Source organism: Callorhinchus milii, unplaced genomic scaffold, assembly GCF_018977255.1.
Source record: "Callorhinchus milii isolate IMCB2004 unplaced genomic scaffold, IMCB_Cmil_1.0 Scaffold3, whole genome shotgun sequence".
In the NCBI taxonomy this organism is placed as follows: Eukaryota; Metazoa; Chordata; class Chondrichthyes; order Chimaeriformes; family Callorhinchidae; genus Callorhinchus; species Callorhinchus milii.
Genome location: NW_024704744.1, coordinates 92,283,552 through 92,307,110, shown reverse-complemented (window position 1 = coordinate 92,307,110; position 23,559 = coordinate 92,283,552). Strand labels below are relative to the sequence as shown.

Sequence of the window (23,559 nt, the reverse complement as noted above, 5' to 3'; positions counted from 1 at the left end):
GTGAATGTAATTGGGTTACATTGCTGCTGGTTTGATGATATCACTCGCTGCCTTCAATGGTCACTTTTTGGCTGCTGTTCTGTAGTCTGAACCGTCTGCGTTTATCTCTCTGCAGCAGTAAGATGTAGATTAATTAAACAGTTTCATTTCTGTAAATCAGTAATGTGCTGTGCAAAGAACATTTACCCCCCAAACCATTGCTTTTGTCTTACAATGTTCCCATGACAGCCTAAGCTGATGCTCCAGTGCTGTGCTGGGGATTGATGTAATGACTCCTGAGTGATCAGGGGCAGGGTGGGGGTGTGTGTGGGTGGAGATAGAGGTCGCTTCTCTCAGTTTATTTTCCTGTGTGTTTAACCCACTAACCTTTTAAGGGGACGCAGATTCAAGATAATTGGCAAAAGAACCAGAGGGGAGACGAGGAGAATTTTTTTTACACACAATAGAAATGCTACGGTCTGGAATGCAAAGTATCTTCCGATGAAGCTGTTCTGAATCAGGATCTTTGATCTCTCCAGCTAGCCTGGGGGTGAGCCCTTGTCTCTCGTCTCCAAACACTGTTCTTCACCGTGATTCAGGCTTGAGCTACAGACATACTTGAAGACAACAGCCTCCTCAGCTCCCGCTGCCTCTCAAATCTTGCACTGTATGCTCTGAAATAAGGTGGAGGTGGAAATCCCGCCTGGGTTTAGTATTCACCCTGTTTAATGGAGTGTTTCACATCATCCAGAATTCTCTTAACTATTAATTCTCTCGGTCTCTTACCTTTACAAGCCATTCGTTGTCTAAAAGAAACTTAAAGGCTTCGAAATTAAAGATGGGTTTGACCATTTGACATTTGGCCCGGCTCAGTCACTCTCACTTGCCTCTTTGAATCAGGAGGTTGTGGGTTCAAACCCCTCCACGTCGGGGGCTTTGAGTTCACAGTCCAGGCTGATGCTTCAGTGTAGTACTGGGGGGAGTGCTGCATTGTCAGAAATGCTGTCCTTCAGGTGAGACTTTAGGGTCCTGTCTGTGCCTGTTCAGGTGGATATTAAAAGATCCTGCAGCACTTTTGGATAAGAGAAGGGAGTTTCTCTCTCCTGATGTCCTGGTCGACAATCTCCCAAATATAATCAGTCACTCACTTCATTGATTTGATGTTGCTGTGCACAGATTGACTTCAGCCTTTGCCTACAAACTACACAGTCACACTTTACAGTAAATCCTGTGAAGCTCTTTGGTACGTCCTCCTGACTTGATAAGGCGTTGTATCAACTTCAAGGTTTATTATTATTTTCAAAGTTACAGACAGTATTATTTAATCACAGACAATATTATTTAATTGCTGAGAGTATTATTTAATCACAGACAGTATTGATTAATCACCGACAGTATTATTTAATCACAGACAGCATTGATTGAGCACTGACAGTATTATTTAATCACTGATAGTATTATTTAATCACAGACAGTATTATTTAATCACTGACAGTATTTATTAATCACTGACAGTATTATTTAATCACAGACAGTCTTATTTAATTACTGAGAATATTGTTTGAGCACAGACAGTATTGATTAATCACTGACAGTATTATTTAATTACTGAGTATTATTTAATCACAGACAGTATTACTTAATTACTGAGAGTATTATTTTGAGCACTGACAGTATTATTTTGAGCACTGACAATATGATTTGAGCACAGATTATTATTTTGAGCACTGACAGTATTATTTTTTACATACAGCTGCTGAAATCATGTCATGAAGGGTCTGGTACTCAAGGTAGGACTGTTCCAAATTACTGAACCATTGAATCTTATTAGAATTATAATAATAACTCATTTTCACATCGTATTCTCTTAACGTACAAATCACCTGGGTAGTTATCAAATTCACTTTTCTCCTGTTATAGTGAAAAATTCAGATTTAATTCTGAGCTCTGGTGTTACTGTCCATGTGATGGTCTCATGGTGGGGTATTAAAAGGATGTGGCAAAGGAGTAAACATTGAGATTCAAAGATCTGGCAATGTAATAAACTAGTGGAACAGGCTGGGTGGGCTAAACGGTCTCCCCCTAAACCCGTTTTCCTACATTCCTGGAATGTAATTCCTTCTGGCTCGCCTCATCTCGCTCTTCCCGAACCAGGAGTTGGGAACCCTCGCTCCTGAGTCAGAAGGTTGTGGGGGACTTTGAGCTCACCAGTCCGGGCTGACACTCCAGTGCAGTGCTGGGGGGTGCGCTGCATTGTCAGAGGTGCTGTCCTTCGGATGAGACGTTAAACTAAGTCGGTGCCTGTTCAGGTGGATGTTAAAGATCCTGCAGCGCTATTGGAAAAGAGAAGGGAGTTTCTCTCTCCCAGTGTCCTGACTGACAATCCCCAGATAAAAATTGGACATTCACTTCTTGTGAATTGTTACTAATTTGCAGGGGGATAGAGAGAGAGAGAGAGATAATGACACACACACAGACATAAACTAATTGGAGAGTGCAGAAGTTTTGTGGGACATTGCCGTGTGCAAATTAGCTGCTGGGTTCACCTAAAACCACAGTCACTACACACTAGAATTGATTCCTGTGAAGGGTTTTGCCCACAAAGTATACAGTCAATTCATTTTACAGTATATACAGTGAAGTGATTTGAGACATCTAAAAGATGTAATAAGGCACTATGTCAATGCAAGGATTATTATTATTATTTTATCATTAATATGCCCTCCCGACATGATACTCTCTAATAATAATAATAATAATCCTTGCATTTGATATAGCGCTTTTCACGTCGGGAGGACGTCCCAAAGCGCTTCACAGAATATACTGTAAAGTGAATTGACTGTATATTTGTGGGCGAACGCGGCAGCCAATTGCGCACAGCAATGTCCCACAAACAGTCGTAGATTGAAAATGACCAATTTATTATTGTTTTGGGTTTTTTGGAGGGATTATTATTAGGCTCTGTGTGGAGTAAGGAAACTTGCCCAAGGTTTCGCCCTGACTGGAATTGAACTCTGTATCAAATGTAGTTTTTTTTAACAAAGCGTGCTGTTTGCAGTCTCAGTGCTGAGCGTGTCAGAGATCAGACTTGTCTACACTAATCGACACTTTTAACCACGCGCACGGTTTCAAATCAATTCCACTTTAAACGTCTTGAGACACATTCGAAACGAGATCCAAGAAGCTGGCACAGTGAGACTGTATAATAATAATAATAATATTAATAAATTTGCAAAACACTGCAAATCTGTACTCCGGCTATCCGCACCCCCGGTTATCCACATCGTGCCCCACGGGTGGATTCGGTGGCGGGGTATCCAGGTGGTCAGTTTAGTGAAGTGATACTGAAACCAGCCACGTAAGGCAAGTGTGTGATCCAGGTTGATGGACATCAGGGACATGGTGCCTGGGAGAGGGAGTGGCCGGGCCAGTGAGGAGGAGTGGCCTGGCCCAGAAGGGGGAGTGGCCAGGGAGGGGGAGTGGCCAGTGAGGAGGAGTGGGCTGGCCCAGAAGGGGGAGTGACCAGGGAGGGGGAGTGGCCAGGGAGGGGGAGTGGCCAGGGAGGGGGAGTGGCCTGACATGGAGGGGGTGTGGCTGAGCCAAGGAAGGGGAGCAGCCTGGTTGCAGAGGGGGTGTGGCCTGGCCAGGGAGGGGAGTGGCCTGGCCAGGGAAGAGGTGTGGCCTGGCCAGGAAAGGGGAGTGGCCAGGGAGGGGGGTGGCCTGGCCAGGAAGCAGTGGGGGGGAGTGGCCGGTCCAGGGAAGGGGTGTGGCCGGTCCAGGGAAGGGGTGTGGCCGGTCCAGGGAAGGGGTGTGGCCGGTCCAGGGAAGGGGTGTGGCCGGTCCAGGGAAGGGGTGTGGCCGGTCCAGGGAAGGGGTGTGGCCGGTCCAGGGAAGGGGTGTGGCTGGTCCAGGGAAGGGGTGTGGCCGGGCACAGACAGACGGATGGACGAAACCCTCCCAAATCGGGTGCTTTTGCTGGAAGAGTCATCACTCCAGGGTACCGTTGCCATGGCAGCGGAACTCATCACCGGCGTTGGTGGAAGTAACGTGACTCACATTTTGTGCAAAAAACGATATCAATTTCAGGTTCCGCGGAGTTCTGCTGTTTCTTTAATTAATTTGATGTGAGACGTACAAATCCACGGGGCTGAGGTTGTCCCCTGTCGGGAATTGCAGAGAGGGGCTGTACTACAGACTTGCTATAAGGTCCCACAATACCCACGTCGGCGTCTCTGAGCTCACAGTCCAGGCTGTCGCCCCAGCGCCGTGCTTCGGATGAGACGTTCAACCAAGGTCCCGTCTGCGCTTGTTCAGGTGGACGTTAAAGATCCCGTGACACTGTTGGAAAAGAGGAGGGCGTTTCTCTCTCTCGCCCGGTGTCCTGGCCGACAATCCCCCAAGGTCACCCACTTCATATGGGACACTACTGGTGCAAACCGGCTGCCGCCTTTCGCCCACAAAACACCCAGTCGCTATACTTTACAGTATATGCTGTGACGTGTTTTGGGATGTCCTCCTGACATGAAAAGCCCCTGTATTATTACGTTTTTCTTTTCAACTGTTTGTCTAATCCTCTTTTAAAAGGTATTGGATGACCATGTAAAACAGATCTCCTAATCTCTGCATTTGTTTTTCCTACACTTCTACCCTCTAGTGACTGGTTCATCGTACAGTGGACATAGTACTAATAATAATCATCCTTCCATTTGATAAATCACCTTGTCATGTCAACTCACTTTGCAAAGGCTCACTGTATTGCTACAAGTGGGGCAGTAGAAATGAGTACAAATGTTCGACAGACATCATGAGTCCCAGTGTCCTGACCTCAACCTTCCCCTTCCTGATAACCTGTTCCAGTTGTTAATTACCCTCTGGGTAAACAAACACTTCCTGGTGTCTGTCCTGAAATTGCCCTTTATAGCTCTGAACCTGTGGGACTGCTCTGTAATATTGGACATTGTGGATACCCTGTAGGGTGTCAAAACTCAGACTCCCTGAACGTGTAGCTTGAACCTCCAGCCTTTTGACTCAGAGTGCTGCCCACTGAGCCAGGCTGACACCAAAATAAGCAGCTTTGGATTCAATCAACCACCCGTGCCTTCCTCCACCAACGCACAGCTGTTGACTCACCCAGTGATCTGTGTGTCTCCCGGCTCGCCCACACACCAGCGGATGTCACGAACAGTCAGTCAGTCTGGCAAGCAGATTACACGCCCGTCACTACCTTATTCACACACAACAACCTCTCAGCCTCACATGCTGCTGCAGCATTTTGCTTCACAAACTGGAAAAGTTATTCGGACAATTCGACCATTGTGACATGGCTGTGTTTCCCCTCAGAGTATTTATCTCTGTGTGTTTCATTCTCTGTTTGCAGGCAAGTCGCTGTGTACAGTTTGGCTGCAGCGCTCGCCTACAGACACTCAGTCATTACACTTAGCAATATACATTTGAATAACGCCTTTCACGTCAGGAGGACGTCTCAAGGTGATGGACAGTCAGGCATTTGGATCCGAGTGAGGGGGGTGGTGGGTTGGGGTAAGGGAGGGTGGAGAGCAGGGAGAGTGACCGAAGGCATGGTCAAAGAGGAGGGTCTTGATACGTGCCTTGGAGGAGCCAAAGGAGGGAGCGAGGCGAGGCTGTTGCCGTATAAGAAGCTATATGCAAAGGATTATATCATTATCGTTATTTGGGTTCCCTGAATTTCACCTCATGGGGTGGGGAGGAATTTCCTCATTGCAGCGACTAAACCTTCATTGAATACAGTATGTGTGACCCTCTTCCCCCAACAACAACAGTTTGCATTTACACAGCAGCTTTATTGCGGGATAGTGTCTCGGAGCACTTGACAGTGGTGGAGTCGTGAGGTGATCATAAGCACCGTCAAAGGGGAAGGTCTTCAGGCCCGATCTGAAAATGGGAAAGGAGGGGATAAAGGGAAGGGATGGGGGAAGAGAGTTCCAGAGTCTTGGGGTGTAGCGTCGCAAAATCTTTAATGTCCACTTAAACAGGCACTGGGTGGGCCTCAGTTTAAGGTCTCATTCCACCCCCAACGCTGCAGAGTAGCGTCAGCCTAGACTGTGAGCTCAAAGTACCGATGTGGGGCTTGAATCCACAACCTTCTGACTCAGAAACGATAGTGTGACTGACTGAGCCAGGTTATGATCCTGCAAGATACACATTGTTCGGCAAATATATTCGGAAAGTTAACATCTATATCAGCAAGTTTCTTTAGTCCACACGCCTTGGTTTACCTAGCAGTAAGTAGGTACCCGGTTGTGTTGATTGGTGGATCGCATTTGGAGGTAATGATCCCTCCAAAAAAATTATTAATAATAATTTTAATAAATATTAATAACAATAATGGTCACTCAATCCATGACTGTTTGTGGGACGCTGCCTGTGCCCAATCGGCTGCTGTGTTTCGCCAACAAAATATACAATCAATTCACTTTGCAGTATATTCTGTGAAGCCCTCTGAGATGTCTCGAAGCCCTCCATGGTCTTGCTCCCCCCTACTTCTCTGACCTCCTAACCCCCTACCATCCTCTTCGCTCCCTCCATTCAGCGGTCTCTGGCCTGTTTCATGTCCCCTGCCTTGCTCGCCCCACTATCAGCGGGCAGGCCTTCCACCACTCTGCCCCCACCCTCTGGAACACCATTCCGCAGTCCCTCCATCTCGTCCTTTCCCTCACCACCTTCAAGACCCACCTCAAGACCCTCCTCTTCGACCGTGCTTTCGATCTCCCTGCTTCCCCCCTGCCCTCCCCCCACCCCGACGCTCAGCTCGGGTCTGAAACTCTTGTCTGTCCAGCGACTTTGGACGTCCTCCCGATTGAAAGGCGCTATACAAATGTAATTTTGTTGTTGTTGTCTCAACAATGTGATAGGGTACTATATCAAATGGAAGGATTATTATATTATGTTATGATTATATTATTATATTATTTTATTATATTATTATTGTATTATTATATTATTACTCTATGTGCTCTGCCTGCCTGTCGCACCCTCAGAATAACATAACTAACCAGAAATATATTCAAGTGATTTTCCAAGAGGATAGAAAACAAATGGGTAAAAGTAAACAAAAGGCAAAAGACTGCAGATGCTGGAAATTTGAAATAAAAACAAAAGTCGCTAGGAACACTCAGCAGGTCAGGCAGCATCTATGGAGAGAGGAAAGTGAGTTAACGTTTCCGGTCGATAAACTTTCGTCAGAATTGTTCAGAGTGTTCCCAGCCACTTCTACTTTTATTATGAGTAAATGTAAATTAGGATTATATTATGGAGTCGGGAAGGATTTGAATAAGCCACAGCTGTAATGCACATCAATGTCTCCTACAACACACGACGTATTATACAACACAGTGTTGATGTAAAATGTTTTCTGGCCTGGATACAGACTTAGTAACATGCTGGAAATCACTATAATTGTTGGTGATGGAGAGATGATGGCTGTTATGTTAAAACCTGCCCAAAATAACACACTGCAGGGTAGCTACACAGTATTACACATAGGGATGGAAGACTTGTTAGTAACACTAATAACAAGGAGCAATTTCCAAATCAATTTACACAGCGGGCAGCGTCTCGGAGCCTGACGCTGAGCCGTGGAGAGGGGGAGCTGACCCTAAGCACGGTCAAAGCCTTCGGGTGTGATGTGAAGACGGTCAAAGAGGGGACTTGAGGTATTAACTCTGTTGTGATTTTCGAGAGGTTCGGGACAAGTTCATTCTACCTCTGAGAAAGTTGTTTCTGATTATGAAAGGACTCAATATGGTGGATATTATAGGATGGTTTCCACTTGGTGGTGGGACCAAAGAGGACATTAACATGACAGTCAGTAACAGATCTAACAGGGAGTTTAGGAGGAATTTCTTAGTGAAGAGGATGGTGAGAATGTAAAACTCACATTGTTGGCATTTTGAGGTCACAGTCCAGGCTGAGACTCCAGTGCAGTGTTGGGGGAAACGCTGCATTGTCAGAGGTGCCGTCCTGCAGATGAGATGTTAAACCGAGGTCCCGCCTGTGTCTGCTCAGCTGGACGTTAAAGATCCTGCACCACTATAGGAAAAGAGAAGGGAGTTTCTGTCCCCGGTGTCCTGGCTGACAATCCCCCAAATAAAATTGGTCGCTCACCCCACGGCTGTTTGTGGAACTTTGCTGTGTGCAAATTGTCTGCTGTGTTTGCCTACAGAACACAGTCAATTCACTTTACAGTAAATCCTGTGAAGCATTTTGAGATGTCCTCACTATCTGAAAATCGCTGTATCAAATGCAAGAATTATTGTTATGATCATTATTATTACCATTAAGATTATTATGATTATTTGTATCTATATTATTCATGGTGACTTATTAGGATTGTTTATTGTGCTATGTATTATTTATGATATTTAGTTATTATTTGTCATTTATTATGATAATTATTGATAATCAGCATTCATTGTTCTGAATAGTATTGATTCATATTGAATTCTGAGTTCTGAATAATTATTTCTTAAAAAACGTGGTCAGTCAATCGACGACTGTTTATGGGACCCAGCAATTGGCCGCCGCGTTTCACCCGCAACATACGCAGTCAATCCACTTTACAGTGTATTCTGTGAAGAGCATTCGCTCGCAAGCGAGAGGACTTGGGTTTGATTCCCGGACAGGGCGAAATGTTGGGCAAGTTTCCTAACTCCACATGCCTCTGTTTACCGAGCGGTAAGTAGGAAGCCGGTTGTTAGTCGATTGGTGGATCACCTTCCGGGGGTAATAATCCCTTGAAGAATATATATAAATAAATAAATAAATAAATAAATAATTTGGTCACTCAATCAATCCACGACTGTTTGTGGGACACTACTGTGCGCAATTTGCTGATGCATTTTGCCCACAAAATATACAGTTAATTATCTTCACAATATATGCTGTGAAGCACTTTGAGACATCTCGAAGACGTGATAAGGCGCTATATCAAATGCTAGGATTATTAATAATAATGATTGTGTGTGATTTCTCCGCAGGCAAAAGAGATGCGGCGGATGGTGAAGCTGGAGGCGGGGATGGCCCGCAGGCAAGCCACAGTGGTGTGAAGCCCCCAGACACAGCCTGAGCCCCACATGTCCAGCAGCAGACAGGAGACAGCGAAGGACATCCATCCACCCACCCACCCACCCACTCCTTTCATCTCCTCTTTACCTCACACACCCTGTGTCACCAACAATCCCCAGTGTCAACCAATTCCAATTGACCAGAAGGAATGGTCGACTCCTTTGTCTGTGGAGCACTTTAAAAGCTTATCGATCCTCAGTCAATATGTATCTGAGTGACCGGTAGCTTCTGGTAAATGGCAGATTTGGGGGCGACTGTGGTGCCTAATAATGTTCATAGATTGTGTGAACACACAGAACAGAGAATAGCAACAGGGGGAGATGGGGGGGTGCAGAGCAATACGAAACCCCCCCCAACCCCAAAAAAAATCTGGTCACTCAATCCACAACTATTTGTGGGGACGCTGCTGTGCACAATTGGCTGCCGTGTTTCTCCCACAAAATATACAGTCACTACACTTTACAGTATATTCGGTGAAGCGCTTTGTGACGTCTCAACGATGTGGTAAGGCGCTGTATCAAATGCAAGTATTGTTATTGGAGACGCAATTTGCTCTACATTCTGTAATGGGAGAAACTGATTCAGTTGGGTTTGCTGGTGGATAGTCTGTATAAATAGCTGTTATCTTTACTTTACCCACAAAATTTACAGTCAATTCACTTTACAGTATATTCTGTGAAGCTCTTTGAGACGTCTCAAAGACATGATAAGGCACTATATCAAATGCAAAGATTATTATTATTGTTATGTATCCAGGACTGTTGCAGCTCATCCATGTTGTCGCCAAACAAAAGATGTGGAGAGCTGAGGCCAGAATGTCCTTACCTGGTGATGAGAACAATGTATTGAACGTGATTGCCAACTGATCAGATCAGTCACTAAATAGGTGAAGATCGTGGCATTTGATGCAGTGCCTTTCGTGACGGGAGGACATCTCAAATGCGCTTCACTGGTTGTTACTGTGAGGTGCAGTGACTGTGTGTCACTACACCTTACTAGTGAATGCGGCAGTCAGTTTGCACGCAGCGATGGCCCCACAAACAGCCAGAATACTTGGACCATCAGCCAAGGGGGTCTCAACGCCACAGAAAACACTGCCTTTGCTCTGAGTTAAAAGTTTTCCACATGGATATGAGTAACGGAATGTAGGAATCGAGCCAACCCCGTGTGACGGTCTCGAGTCCGGTTCCTGAGCAGGTGGGTCCGCAGTTTTCATCAGCAGTACTGCGGACTGCTGATTACACTGGGAGCCGGAAGTCATCCCACTCAGCAACTGCTAACTGTGCAAGCCAAAGCCCTAACCAGTAGGGTGGTCCAGCCTGGACAAGCGGCAGGAAAGCTGGCCAGACTTTGGCAAGCTATGTGGTTTTAGCTGGTTAGCCTCTAGCAATTACCCCAACGCACACTCTGGGGTCCCCAAGCCTTGGCTCTTGCCAACCCGCGCCTAAAACTCAACAGAATTAGGTAAACAGGATGTGTCCCTCCAGGGAGAGAGTGCGCATTCCATTTCAAGAATCTCTCTCTGGGATGTCCATGTGTAGGTGGGATGCATGGAATTGTCAGCTTGGTTTGGAGACTCTCAAACAGGGTGATGGGTTTCCGCATTTGTCAGACACCCGGCTGAGCACCAAAAAAAAACCTGGAAGTGAGGGCACATTTCCGCAACATTGCAGTAGCTGTTATCCCCACTGAACAACACCAGACAGCAATGCTATTAGTGAGTCAGTGAGACCTGTGCTTCTGACAGAGAGACAAATCCTACACAAAGCAACCGCGGTTCAGCAGACATTTCTTTTTACACCAAACACATGTTATCAGGCTATCAGATATTTGCGGATAAGGGAAAGCTCTTGTTTATAACATGGATTAAGTACGAGTTTCAAACTATTAAACAAAAATGTATACACAGCCACAGTTTTTGTTACTTTGCCATACACAGTGATTTGAACAACATTCATGTTTTAATTTCATTATTCCTTATTGTTTAATAATAAACAAGACTAAAGATAGATTGCTCCTTTATCAGGGGGTTTATTTAATATTCTAAGCACATACGTGTGAACAAAGACAAGCTATAGCGTGTTACACTGCTGATGAACACAAGCAGATAATGAGACATTTACTGTAGTACCCACACTCTGCAGCGATTCAGAGTCACTGTAGCATAGATGCTTGTAAGTCAAACAGCGTGCATGCACTCAAGTGTATACAGCAGACAAGATGCTCAAGGAATCCCCGATGAATCCAGATGTCTTTTCCTCACACGCTTCTGTGGATTTCCTCTTATGGTGCTTTCATTGGGATAAATTTTGGGAATGTTGGGCCGTGGAATATTTTTCCATTTCAGCGTCTAACGGAAATAAGTCTCGGGATCGAGCGTGATTCCGAGGGATTTCAGTCAGGGTGACTTTCAGGGGAATTGTAACACTAATGGCTTCACTCACTCACTCACTTACTCAGTGTCTGGGAACAGGGTAAAAGAGGAATTCTCTACCCTTCGCTTTCAACGGCTGATATCAGCACAATGTAGCTCTCCGTCTAATGAAGGGTCAAGGATGGTATTTTAAAGGGTTTTTTTGACAAAAAAAAACAGATTGTATAATCACTCATCAGAACCTCATTTCTGGCCAGGGTTACAGACGGGCAGAAATCCTCCACTATTTCACGATGAAACACTGTAAATATGTACTTAGCGCTTCTAAGATCATTTTAAGACCAAATTTCGTTCAGGGCATATCTTAAGGGCACGCTGCTCTTGGGTGTTAGCTGAGGACATGCTGAGGATATATTTGTTTCTGAAAATGCAATTTCATGTTATCAGCCATTTGAGGGATCTCTCTACAGCAAGCCAAGTGCCCTCTGAGAAGAAATAGCTTTCACTACATATCTTTGACCGTATTATATATATCTATCTATCTGCTGGTCTCATTAAAATATACTGCGTACTGCAAATAGTGGTGCTTTCACCCAACTCTACATCACCCATTGCTGCTTCCAAGAGGGAATGAATAGAATACAGCGCCAAACAATATTGGAATGCCCTTAATTCTGTAACTGGGGTAAATAGCTAACGGAAAAACAAATTCAGTTCAGTTTGCTGGTAGATCGTGTCTTTAAATGGCTGTTATGTTTATTATGTATTGGGGACTGTCTTGCAGCTCATATACGTAGGTTTGTTGTAAAATTATATAAATAAAAAGCAGGCTCTTACACAGGTAGAACTTACATCCACTGTTTGTTTTAAATATATATATAGAGAGAGAGAAAGATATGGTGAAGGTGTTTTATATTTATATTGTCTCTTGTCAAATTATTAGCTAGAAAATCATAAACTATTAATTATGGTTCTGACCTTTAATACGATTTTATAGTTTCTGTACCCGTTATAAATAAACAACAAAAACAACTCACTTTAACCAGCCCCGCCGTTTCTGTGTCTTGATTTCCCTTTCGATATGTTGCCCCAGAGGATCAATCGAGTTCAAGATCCTCGTCCTCACTTTTTTTGTGGACTCCGGTAGCTTGGTGGTTAGAGCGCTCGCCTCGAAAGCGAGAGGAGCCGGGTTCGATTCCCGGGCAGGGCGAAAAGTTGGGTAAGTTTCCTTACTCTACCCGCCTCTGTTTACCTTGCAGTAAGTGGGAACAGTTGTTAGTAGATTGGTGGATCGCTTTCCGGTGATGATAATCCCTTCAAAAAAGGATTTGATCAGTCAATCCACGACTGTTGTGGGACCCCGGTGTGCGCAATTGGCTGCCGCGTTTCACCCACAGAATATACAGTCAGTTTACAGTATATTCTGTGCTTTGAGACGTCTTGAAGAGGTGATAAGGCGCTTTATCAAATGCAAGGATTGTTATTATATCACTCCACGGTCTCGCTCCTCCCTATCTCTGTTAACTCTTGACCCAGCCGCTCCCTCCGCTCGGTGGGCACAGGCCTGCTTCATGCGCCCACCCCCACCCTGCCCGCCCCACCATCGACGGTCAGGCTTTCACCCATTCTGCCCCCGCTTTCTGCAACTCCATCCCGAAGATCCTCCATCTGACTCGCTCCCTCCCTATTTTCAAATCCCGTCTCCATCCTTATTATTGTTAATAATAGTCCTTACATTTGATGCAGCACCTTTCACATTGGTAGGACGCCTTAAAAGAGCTTCACAGGGTTCAGTGTAAAGTGTAGTGTGTTTGTCGGTGCTTTGAGCCTGGAGGTTGCTGTGAGAGTGATCACAGGAGCCTTGAAATCTACTGAACAGGAAGCCTGGGCGTTTAAAAATTGCAGAGCTTCTGAACAACACGTACAAAAATCAGTTCTACTGTGTCTCCAAAAAATATCCTCCCGGTCCGATATAGAGTACGGGAGTGGGGGTGGGGTTGAAGTAGAGCAGTGCGTTCGTGGGGGCGAGGGTGGGGGATGAAGGTGAAGTAGAGCAGTGTATTTGTGGGGGCGAGGGTGGGGGTGGTTTGATTGATCGTTGTGGGCTGAGAGCAACTGATGCCGGGCACTGCAGAGTAGCTGTTGGTGCAGCACGGCTCGGCTCACTGCAGAGCACAGCGGAGAGAATCACAGCTCTGTCACAGGGAACAACAAAATTACATTGGTAAAGCGCCTTTCATGTCGGGAGGACGTCCCAAGGGACACACAGGGAGCACAGCTCTGTCACAGGGAACACAGCTCTGTCACAGCGACAAAATACACAGTGAATTTTGCCCAAAATATAATAATTCTTATAATCCTTGCATTTAATATAATGTCTGAGTCTAAAACACAGTGAGTCACAGACACAGTGTGTGACAGACATAGACAGTGTGTGACAGATACAGACAATGTGTAAGAGACACAGACACAGTGTGACAGACATAACAACAACTTGCACTTATATATTTCCATCCACGCAGGATAGCGTCTCAGAGCACTTAACACTGGGGGAGCCTGACTCCAAGCCGGTGGGGGGGGGGCACGTGGGGGGGTGGCTGTAAACACGGTCGAAGAGGAAGGTCTTCAGGTGGGACTTGAAAAAAGGGGAGAGAGGGGGCAAGGTGGAGGGATTGAGGGAGAGTGTTGCAGAGTTTTGGGGTAGTGGCTGAAAGCGCGACCTCCGCTGGTGGAGCAGAGGGTGGGAGGGACGAGCAGGAGGCCGGTGCCAGTCGAGCGGAGGCCCCGGGTGGTGGATTGGGGAGTGAGGAGGTCGGAGAGGTAGGGAGGTGCCAGGGAGTGAAGGAATTTGAACACGAGTGTGAGGATCTTGAAGTGATCCATTTGGTGATGGGGAGCCGGTGGAGCCTGGGCCAGAACTGGTGAGATGTGGATTGAGAGTCTAGTCTAGATCAGAGGTTTGAATCAGCTGACTTGTGAATGGTGGAGCTAAGGAGACCGGCGAGGAGTGCGTTGGACTAATCCAAGTGGGAGATGACAAACGCATGCACGAGGGTTTCGGCTGCATTTGGGGTAAGGTACAGTCAGAGGCGGGCAATGTGGCGGAGCTGGAAGAGGGCTCCCAGTCAGGGACTGGATGTGGGGGAGGAAGGACAGCTGGGGTCTTAGACTGGACGCCTAGATTACGCACTGATTCAGCGAGTCTGAGGGAAAGCCCAGAGAGGTTGAGGAGTTTAGATTCGCAGGAGTGAATACGTTGACGGGAGCCAAGGAGTATGGCGTCTGTCTTGTCCATATCCAGCTGCAGGTAGTTTACATGCATTCAAACCTTGATGTCTGCCAGACAAGCTGATAGAACATCGGCGGCCCTGGAGTTGGTACTGGAGGAGCCAAAGTAGATTTGTGGGTCGTCCGCATATGTACGTGCACACAGACAGTGTATGACTGACACAGACACACGCACTGTGACAGAGACAGTGTGACAGACACAGTGTATGACTGATACAGACACACACATTGACAAACACAGAGACAGTGTGTGACAGACACAGACACAGTGTGTGACAGACACAGAGCGACCCCCTCCCCTGGCTGTGAGGTGTGAGCAGGTTGGACATCTCTTCCTGTCACACTGCACCAACCCACCCAGCCTCTCAGCCTCTCAGCTCTCAGCCAGTGTGAGGCACGGCGCTGCGGATTGCAGATCACAGCTCCCAGCAGCTCAGAGCAGCTCAGATCAGTACTGAGTGCTGGCTTCACCAGGAGGGAGGCGAGCGAGCGAGCGAGCGCGCAGCAGTGTGTGTTGTGTGTGTGTCTGTGTGCGAGAGTGAGTGAGCAGCTCCCACTCTTCTGGCACTGACCCGGCACAGCCTGACTGACTGACTGAGGCTAACCTGAGAGATTAACACACGGGGCATCTCTACAGTCAAACTCAGCCCAGGATGGAGCTCAGCATCAGCAGCAGCAGCACTCAGCCCAGCCCAGCGCTGTGTGTCCTGATCCTCATTCTCAGTGAGTATTTACTTGCTCAGTCGGGTGTCTGACACATGCGGAAACCCATCACTGTGTTTAAACCAAACTGCGAATTCCATGGGATCCCACCTACACATGGAAATCCCAGAGAGAGATTGTTGGAATGGAATGCGCACTCTCTCCCTGGAGACTTGTTTACCTAATTCCAGAAAGTATTAGGCGCAGGTTGGCAAGAGCCAAGGCTTGGGGATCCTCGAGTGCGTTGGGGTAACTGCTGGAGTCTAACCAGATAAAACCACATAGCTTGCCATTGTATCGCTGTCTGGCAAGCTTTCCTGCTACTTGTCCAGCGAGGACCACCCTACCCGTTAGGGCTTTGGTTTGCAGAGTTAACAGGAGCTGACTGGGATGACTCCCTGCCCCCAGTGACTGGTCTGCCCTTCCAGGTCCTGCCGATGAGCCAGGCTGGGCTGTGCTGTCATCAGCAGTGCCCTGGAATACTGTGGACCCTCCTGGCTCAGGAACCGGACTAGAGACCGTCACAGAGGCCTGGCTCGATTCCCACATTCAGTTGCCAGGCATGTCACCTTGGGGCCAGTTCAGCTCCAAGGAGACCCCACTTATCTCCCGCTCAACCCCACACACACCGCACCGCCCCCACCCCCACCATCCGAGGAAGATAGAATTCCTGATAGTGATATTGATCCCAGCTCAGCTCCCAACCCCAGTCCAACCCCCAGCCCAGCCCCCAGCTCAGCCCCCAGCCCAGCCCCCAGCCCAGCTTCCAGCCCAGCCCAGCCCCCAGCCCAGCTCAGCCCCCAGCCCAGCCCAGCCCAGCCCAGCCCCCAGCCCAGCGTGTGTGTGTTAGTGACAGTGTGTGTGTTAGTGACAGTGTGTGTGTTAGTGACATTGTGGTGTGTGTTAGTGACAGTGTGTGTGTTAGTGAGTGTGTGTGTGTTAGTGACATTGTGTGTGTGTGTTAGTGACAATATGTGTGTGTTAGTGACACTGTGTGTGTTAGTGACAGTGTGTGTGTTAGTGACATTGTGTGTGTGTTAGTCAGTGTGTGTGTGTTAGTGACAGTGTGTGTGTGTGTTAGTGACATTATGTGTGTGTTAGTGAGTGTGTGTGTTAGTGACAGTGTGTGTGTGTGTTAGTGACAGTGTGTGTGTGTTAGTGACATTGTGTGTGTTAGTGAGTGTCTGTGTGCGTTAGTGACATTGTGTGTGTGTGTTAGTGACAGTGTGTGTGTTAGTGACATTGTGTGTGTGTGTTAGTGACAGTGTGTGTGTGTTAGTGACAGTGATTATGTGTGTGTTAGTGACAGTGTGTGTGTTGGTGACAGTGTGTGTTAGTGACAGTGTGTGTGTTGGTGACAGTGTGTGTGTTAGTGACAGTGTGTGTGTGTTAGTGACAGTGATTATGTGTGTGTTAGTGACAGTGTGTGTGTTGGTGACAGTGTGTGTTAGTGACAGTGTGTGTGTTGGTGACAATGTGTGTGTTAATGACATTGTGTGTGTGTTTTACTGACAGTGTGTGTGTTGGTGACAATGTGTGTATGTTAGTGAACAGTGTGTGTGTGTATGTGTGTGTGTGTTAGTGACAGTGTGTGTGTTAGTGACAGTGATTATGTGTGTGTTAGTGACATGTGTGTGTGTGTTAGTGACAGTGTGTGTATGTTAGTGAGTGTGTGTGTGTTAGTGACAGTGTGTGTGTGTGTGTTAGTGACAGTGTGAGATGGAGTGCGAGTGAGTGTGAGATGGAGTTTCAGTGTGAGATGGAGTGTGAGTGTGTGTGAGATGTAGTGTGAGTGTGTGAGATGGAGTGTGAATGTGAGTGAGATGGAGTGTGAGTGTGTGTGAGATGGATTGTGAGTGTGTGAGATGGATTGTGAGTGTGTGTGAGATGGAGTGTGAGTGTGAGTTGTTTTAGATGGAGTTGAGTGTGTGAGAAGGAGTGTGAGATGGAGTGTGAGTGAGTGTGAGATGGAGTGTGAGTGTGAGTTGTTTTAGATGGAGTGTGAGTGTGTGAGATGTAGTGTGAGTGTGTGAGAAGGAGTGTGAGATGGAGTGTGAGTGTGAGATAGAGTGTGAGTGTGAGGTTGAGTGTGAGATGGAGTGTGAGTGCGCATGTGAGATGGAGTGTGAGTGTGAGTATGAGATGGAGTGTGAGTGTGAGATGGAGTGTGAGTGCGCATGTGAGATGGAGTGTGAGTGAGTGTGAGATGGAGTGTGAGTGCGCGTGTGAGATGGAGTGTGAGTGTGAGATGAAGTGTGAGTGTGTGAGATGGAGTGTGAGTGTGAGATGGAGTGTGAGTGCGCATGTGAGATGGAGTGTGAGTGTGTGAGATGGAGTGTGAGTGAGTATGAGATGGAGTGTGAGTGCGCGTGTGAGATGGAGTGTGAGTGTGCGTGTGAGAGGGAGTGTGAGTGAGTGTGAGATGGAGTGTGAGTGTGTGAGATGGAGTGCGAGTGTGTGAGAAGGCGTGTGAGTGTGAGTGAGTGTGAGATGCAGTGTGAGTGTGCGCATGAGAGGGAGTGTGAGTGAGTGTGAGAAGGAGTGTGAGTGTGAGATGAAGTATGAGTGCATGTGTGAGTTGGAGTGTGAGTGTGTGAGATGGAGTGTGAGTGTGTGAGATGGAGCGTGAGTGAGTGTGAGATGGAGTGTGAGTGTGTGAGATGGAGTGTGAGTGTGTGAGATAGAGTGTGAGTGCGAGTGAGTGTGAGCTGGAGTGTGAGTGCGCGGGTGAGATGGAGTGTGAGTGTGCGTGTGAGAGGGAGTGTGAATGAGTGTGAGATGGAGTGTGAGTGCGCGTGAGTGTGAGCTGGCGTGTGAGTACGTGGGTGGATGAGCTGGAGTGTGAGTGCGGGTGTGAGTGTGAGTGCGGGTGTGAGTGTGAGTGTGAGCTGGCGTGTGAGTGTGAGTGTGGGTGTGAGTGTGAGTGTGGGTGCGGGTGTGGGTGTGAGTGTGAGTGTGAGTGTGAGTGTGAGTGCGGGTGTGAGTGTAAGTGTGAGTGCGGGTGTGAGTGTGAGTGCGGGTGTGAGTGCGGGTGTGAGCTGGCGTGTGAGTGTGAGTGTGGGTGTGAGTGTGAGTGTGAGTGTGAGTGCGAGTGTGAGCTGGCGTGTGAGTGTGAGTGTGAGTGCGGGTGTGAGTGCGAGTGTGAGTGTGGGTGTGAGTGCGAGTGCGAGTGTGAGTGTGAGTGCGGGTGTGGGTGCGAGTGTGAGTGCGAGTGTGAGCTGGCGTGTGAGTGTGAGTGTGAGTGTGGGTGTGAGTGCGAGTGTGAGTGTGAGTGTGAGTGCGTGTGCGAGTGTGAGTGTGAGTGCGGGTGTGAGTGCGAGTGTGAGTGTGAGTGCGGGTGCGAGTGTGAGTGTGAGTGCGGGTGTGAGTGTGGGTGTGGGTGTGAGTGTGAGTGTGAGTGTGAGTGTGGGTGCGGGGCTCCGGCCTCTCACGTCCACGTAGTTACTGGCCCGAGCGTCGTAAGGCACCACAATCTTTGCAGCAAAATCTGCCATCAGACATGTCGTCCCGTTCTCACGAACCACGAAGATGTCCTCGAAGGGGTCTGTGGACAGTCCCGAGAGGTTCTCGCTCTCCGGCTCCGCGTCGGCCCCCACCAGGGCCTCTGTCCGGGCAGATCAATACATAACATAGTCATAGACTTGGCGGTCACTCCGTCCGCACGATTCGGCTGCCAATACATCCACAAAATATACAGTCACAAACCGCTTTAAAAGTATATTCTGCGAAGCGCTGTGAGACGGCCGAGTGACCGATTTATTATTATTGCATATTTTTTGAAGGAATAGCGATCCGCCAATCGGCCCACCGCCTGCCGACCCGGCTCGCTGCCGGGTAAACCCAGGCGTGTGGGATAAGGAAACTTGCCCGACGTTCCGCCCCGCCCCGCCCCGCCCGGGAATCGGACCCGGGTCCTCTCGCCTGTGAGGAGAGCGCTCTAACCACTGAGCTGCAGGACTTCATTCCTGGCCACCATTAGTATTACTGTTATCTCTGCCTTTCCGGCGGTTCTGCGACGCTCCACGAAGGAGGAGAGGCAGAGAGCGAGGCCAAGGGAATGCGGAATGGAGGTCCATAGGGTGAAGGCTGACTGTCAATGGTGGGGCGGGACGGGGCGGGCGGTGGGGGCGGGCGGTGGGGGGACATGTGGAACGGGCTGAGTGGAGGGGGTGGACAGGTTGATAGGCGGTCAGCAGGTCACAGAGGTAGGAGGGGGTAAGTCCGCGGAGGGCCTTGAAGGCGAGGACGAGGATTTTGAACCCTATCCTCTGGGGGATGGGGAGCCAGTGGAGCCGGTCGAGGGTGGGAGCGATGGGGTCGCGGAGCCTCGCGGGGGAAGAGGACACGAGCAGCAGAGTTCCCGGATGACCTGCAGCTCGTGGAGGGAAGGGTTGGGATGACCGACAAAGCAGGGAGTTGGCGTAGTCGAGCCGTAGATAATCATTGTCCGCCAATGTTTCGATCACCTTCAACTGCAGCGTTTTGATGACGAACCGAATGTTTTTTTTAAAAAAAAGAGCCCTTTTTGACGAGTCACAAATTATTTCATAATTCCGGGATTTTAATAAAAAATGATTAACGCTGAATGCTAAGCCCCTGGTCAGTGAGGTAATGGCAGGGTGAGCATCAGCGCCGTCTCCCCAAGCTAATCACCTCCCGCTCCTCTGCTGCGGGACTGGTGCGAGTTTACTGTCAGAGACCATAACCAGGAGAGAGGAAAGGGTATCGTTGGAACTATAGCTATATTAATCACAATGCACGGTATCTCTTCTCACACTGCAACCCCAGAGAGAGCAGCGCGTGTTAATCCAACCCCTGTATTCCCCTCCACGTTACGCACCGTTCACTGACTCTTTGAGAGTCTTGGCACTTTGAGACGTCCTTCTGGCACACACAACGAACACAAGGCTAATAATTATTATTATTACTAATAATAACAATATCTGGTACTCTTGGTGCTGTATCGGCCCAGTGTAACACGCGCACAGGCAGAGGGGACGTTCACACCAATCGACTACAGCACTGAAAGCAGTTGAATTCTGCGCTATTCATCTTTTTTCTCTTCTTAAAGGGAGAGAGAGTGCGCATTCCATTCCAACAATCTCTCTCTGGGATTTCCATGTGGAGGTGGGATGCCTGGAAACCTCAGCTTGGTTGGGAGACGCTTAAGCACCGTGATGGGTTTCTGCGTGCGTCAGACACCCGGTTGACCACCCGCCCACCCCCCCACCCCCAAAAAAAATCTCTTCTTAAATTGTATCTGCTTTGGACAAAAGAATGTCTAAACACAGCGGGTTTAACACTCTAACCATTCGCACATTATTGTTCTTAATTTGTAATGATTCTGTAGCACAAATCCCTCTCACACACACATACCCTCTTTGCTGTACCCCAGGCCATGTGAGACATTAACACAGACAATATCGCCTGCTAATCCCTCCGTATTAATGATCATTAATTCTCTGCGTGAGGCGAGAGATTGAATCAGCCAAATGAAACGCCTCTTCGTCCCCAAGGGGTTCATTTACAACTGTGCATATTAGTGATGATAATAATAATATTATTAATAATCATCGTTGCATTTGATATAGCAAGTTATTCACGTCTTTGAGACGTCTCGAAGACCTTCACATGTGTCAAAGGAAAGAAAAGTGCGGTTTCAAATGATAATTTTGCGAACACTTTACAGGATTAACATTATAGTGCATCATCTGACAAGCAGCCCCGGGCTGGGGGCTGGCGCTCTGGGCTGGGGGCTGAGCTGGGGGCTGGCCTCTGGGCTGGGGGCTGAGCTGGGGGCTGGCCTCTGGGCTGGGGGCTGAGCTGGGGGCTGGCCTCTGGGCTCGGGGCTGGGGGCTGAGCTGGGGGCTGGCCTCTGGGCTGGGGGCTGAGCTGGGGGCTGGCCTCTGGGCTGGGGGCTGAGCTGGGGCTGGCCTCTGGGCTCGGGGCTGGGGCTGGCCTGGGCTCGGGGCTGGGGGCTGGGGGCTGAGCTGGGGGCTGGCCTCTGGGCTGGGGGCTGAGCTGGGGGCTGGCCTCTGGGCTCGGGGCTGGGGACTGAGCTGGGGGCTGGCCTCTGGGCTCGGGGCTGGGGGCTGAGCTGGGGTTGGCCTCTGGGCTAGGGGCTGGGGGCTGAGCTGGGGCTGGCCTCTGGGCTAGGGGCTAGGGCTGGGCTGGGGTCTGGCCTCTGGGCTGGGGCTGAGCTGGGGGCTGGCCTCTGGGCTCGGGGCTGGGACTGAGCTGGGGGCTGGCCTCTGGGCTAGGGGCTGGGGGCTGAGCTGGGGTCTGGCCTCTGGGCTCGGGGCTGGGGGCTGAGCTCTGGGCTGTTCTGTTCTGGGCTGGCAGTTGGAGGCTGGGCTGGGGGCTGGGCTGGGGGCTGAGCTGGGGACTGGGGCTGATCCGGATACCGACCCACCCGCCCTGTGCCCTCCGGATACCGACCCACCCGCCCTGTGCCCTCCGGTTACCGACCACCCGCCCTGTGCCCTCTGGTTACCGACCCACCCGCCCTGTGCCCTCCGGTTACCGACCCACCTGCCCTGTGCCCTCCGGTTACCGACCCACCCGCCCTGTGCCCTCCGGTTACCGACCCACCCGCCCTGTGCCCTCTGGTTACCGACCCACCCGCCCTGTGCCCTCAGGTTACCGACCCACCCGCCCTGTGCCCTCCGGTTACCGACCCACCCGCCCTGTGCCCTCAGGTTACCGACCCACCCGCCCTGTGCCCTCCGGTTACCGACCCACCCGCCCTGTGCCCTCCGGTTACCGACCCACGCCGCCCTGTGCCCTCCGGTTACCGACCCACCCGCCCTGTGCCCTCCGGATACCGACCCACCCGCCCTGTGCCCTCCGGTTACCGACCCACCCGCCCTGTGCCCTCCGGTTACCGACCCACCCGCCCTGTGCCCTCTGGTTACCGACCCACCCGCCAGAGGAAGCAGTTTCTCCCCGTCTGCTCCATCAAAACCCGCATAGTTTTGAACACCTCCATTAAATCTCCCCTCAACCTTCTCTGCTCTAAGGAATCAAAAATAAAAATAAAATAGTTATTATATCCGCCGGCAGCTTCGGTCCATTTGGTCTGAGTGTTATTATAATTTTAAATGTAAAAAATGCTCGGGTTGGGGGGGTTGGTGTGTGTTGTGGTGTGTCAGTGGGGGTGGGGGCAGTGTGTCAGGCTGGTGTGTGTTGTGGTGTGTCGGGACTGACCGCCGATGGTACGAGAGGGTGTATTTTTGTCAACAATATAAAAATATGTTTATTTGTTCACCTTGAGGAAGAAGAGGGTGAGGAGGAAGGAGCTGTCCAGCCAGGAGATGTGCAGCTCAGCTCTGGTACTGCCACACCGGCCTCTGACCCGGGCACCGCGCGGGATAGTGATCTCAGCCTCGTCTGTGATCAGCTGTGAGACACACACACACACACCCCGTCACCAACACACACACACACCCCGTCACCAACACACACACACACACACCGTCACCAACACACACACCGTCACCAACACACACACACACACCCCGTCACCAACACACACACACACACACACCGTCACCAACACACACACACACACACACACACACACCGTCACCAACACACACACACACACACCGTCACCAACACACACACACACCCCATCACCAACACACACACACACGCACACACACACACCGTCACCAACACACACACACACACACACGTCACCAACACACACACACACCCGTCACCAACACACACACACACACCGTCACCAACACACACACACACCCCGTCACCAACACACACACACACACCCCGTCACCAACACACACACACACACACACACACCGTCACCAACACACACACACACACACCGTCACCAACACACACACACACCCGTCACCAACACACACACACACACCGTCACCAACACACACACACACCCCGTCACCAACACACACACACACCCCGTCACCAACACACACACACACACCGTCACCAACACACACACACACACACACACACACACCGTCACCAACACACACACACACCCCGTCACCACACACACACACACACACACACACACCAACCACCACACACAACCCCGTCACCAACACACACACACACCGTCACCAAAC

General features: G+C 49.4%; 1 protein-coding gene and 1 non-coding gene across 5 annotated transcripts in view; both read left to right on the top strand.

Moving 5' to 3' along the window:
- The window catches only part of LOC103171709 (1-phosphatidylinositol 4,5-bisphosphate phosphodiesterase beta-4), a 123,518-nt gene extending 114,093 nt beyond the window's left edge, over window positions 1–9,425 (top strand). For 3 of the 4 annotated variants that reach the window (XM_042332841.1, XM_042332839.1, XM_042332840.1), the window contains exons 39-40: window positions 1,733–1,769; window positions 8,994–9,425. In XM_042332841.1, coding sequence (XP_042188775.1) covers window positions 1,733–1,769; window positions 8,994–9,082 — 126 coding nt within the window. In that variant the 3' untranslated portion in view covers window positions 9,083–9,425. The remainder of the gene's footprint in view (window positions 1–1,732; window positions 1,770–8,993) is intronic. The other variant, XM_042332842.1, reaches the window with a different exon arrangement.
- A 3,167-nt stretch (window positions 9,426–12,592) lies between these two features.
- Window positions 12,593–12,665, top strand: trnas-cga. Its single transcript has one exon. It is a non-coding gene; the product is annotated as a tRNA-Ser (tRNA).
- The last annotated feature ends 10,894 nt before the right edge of the window (window positions 12,666–23,559 follow it).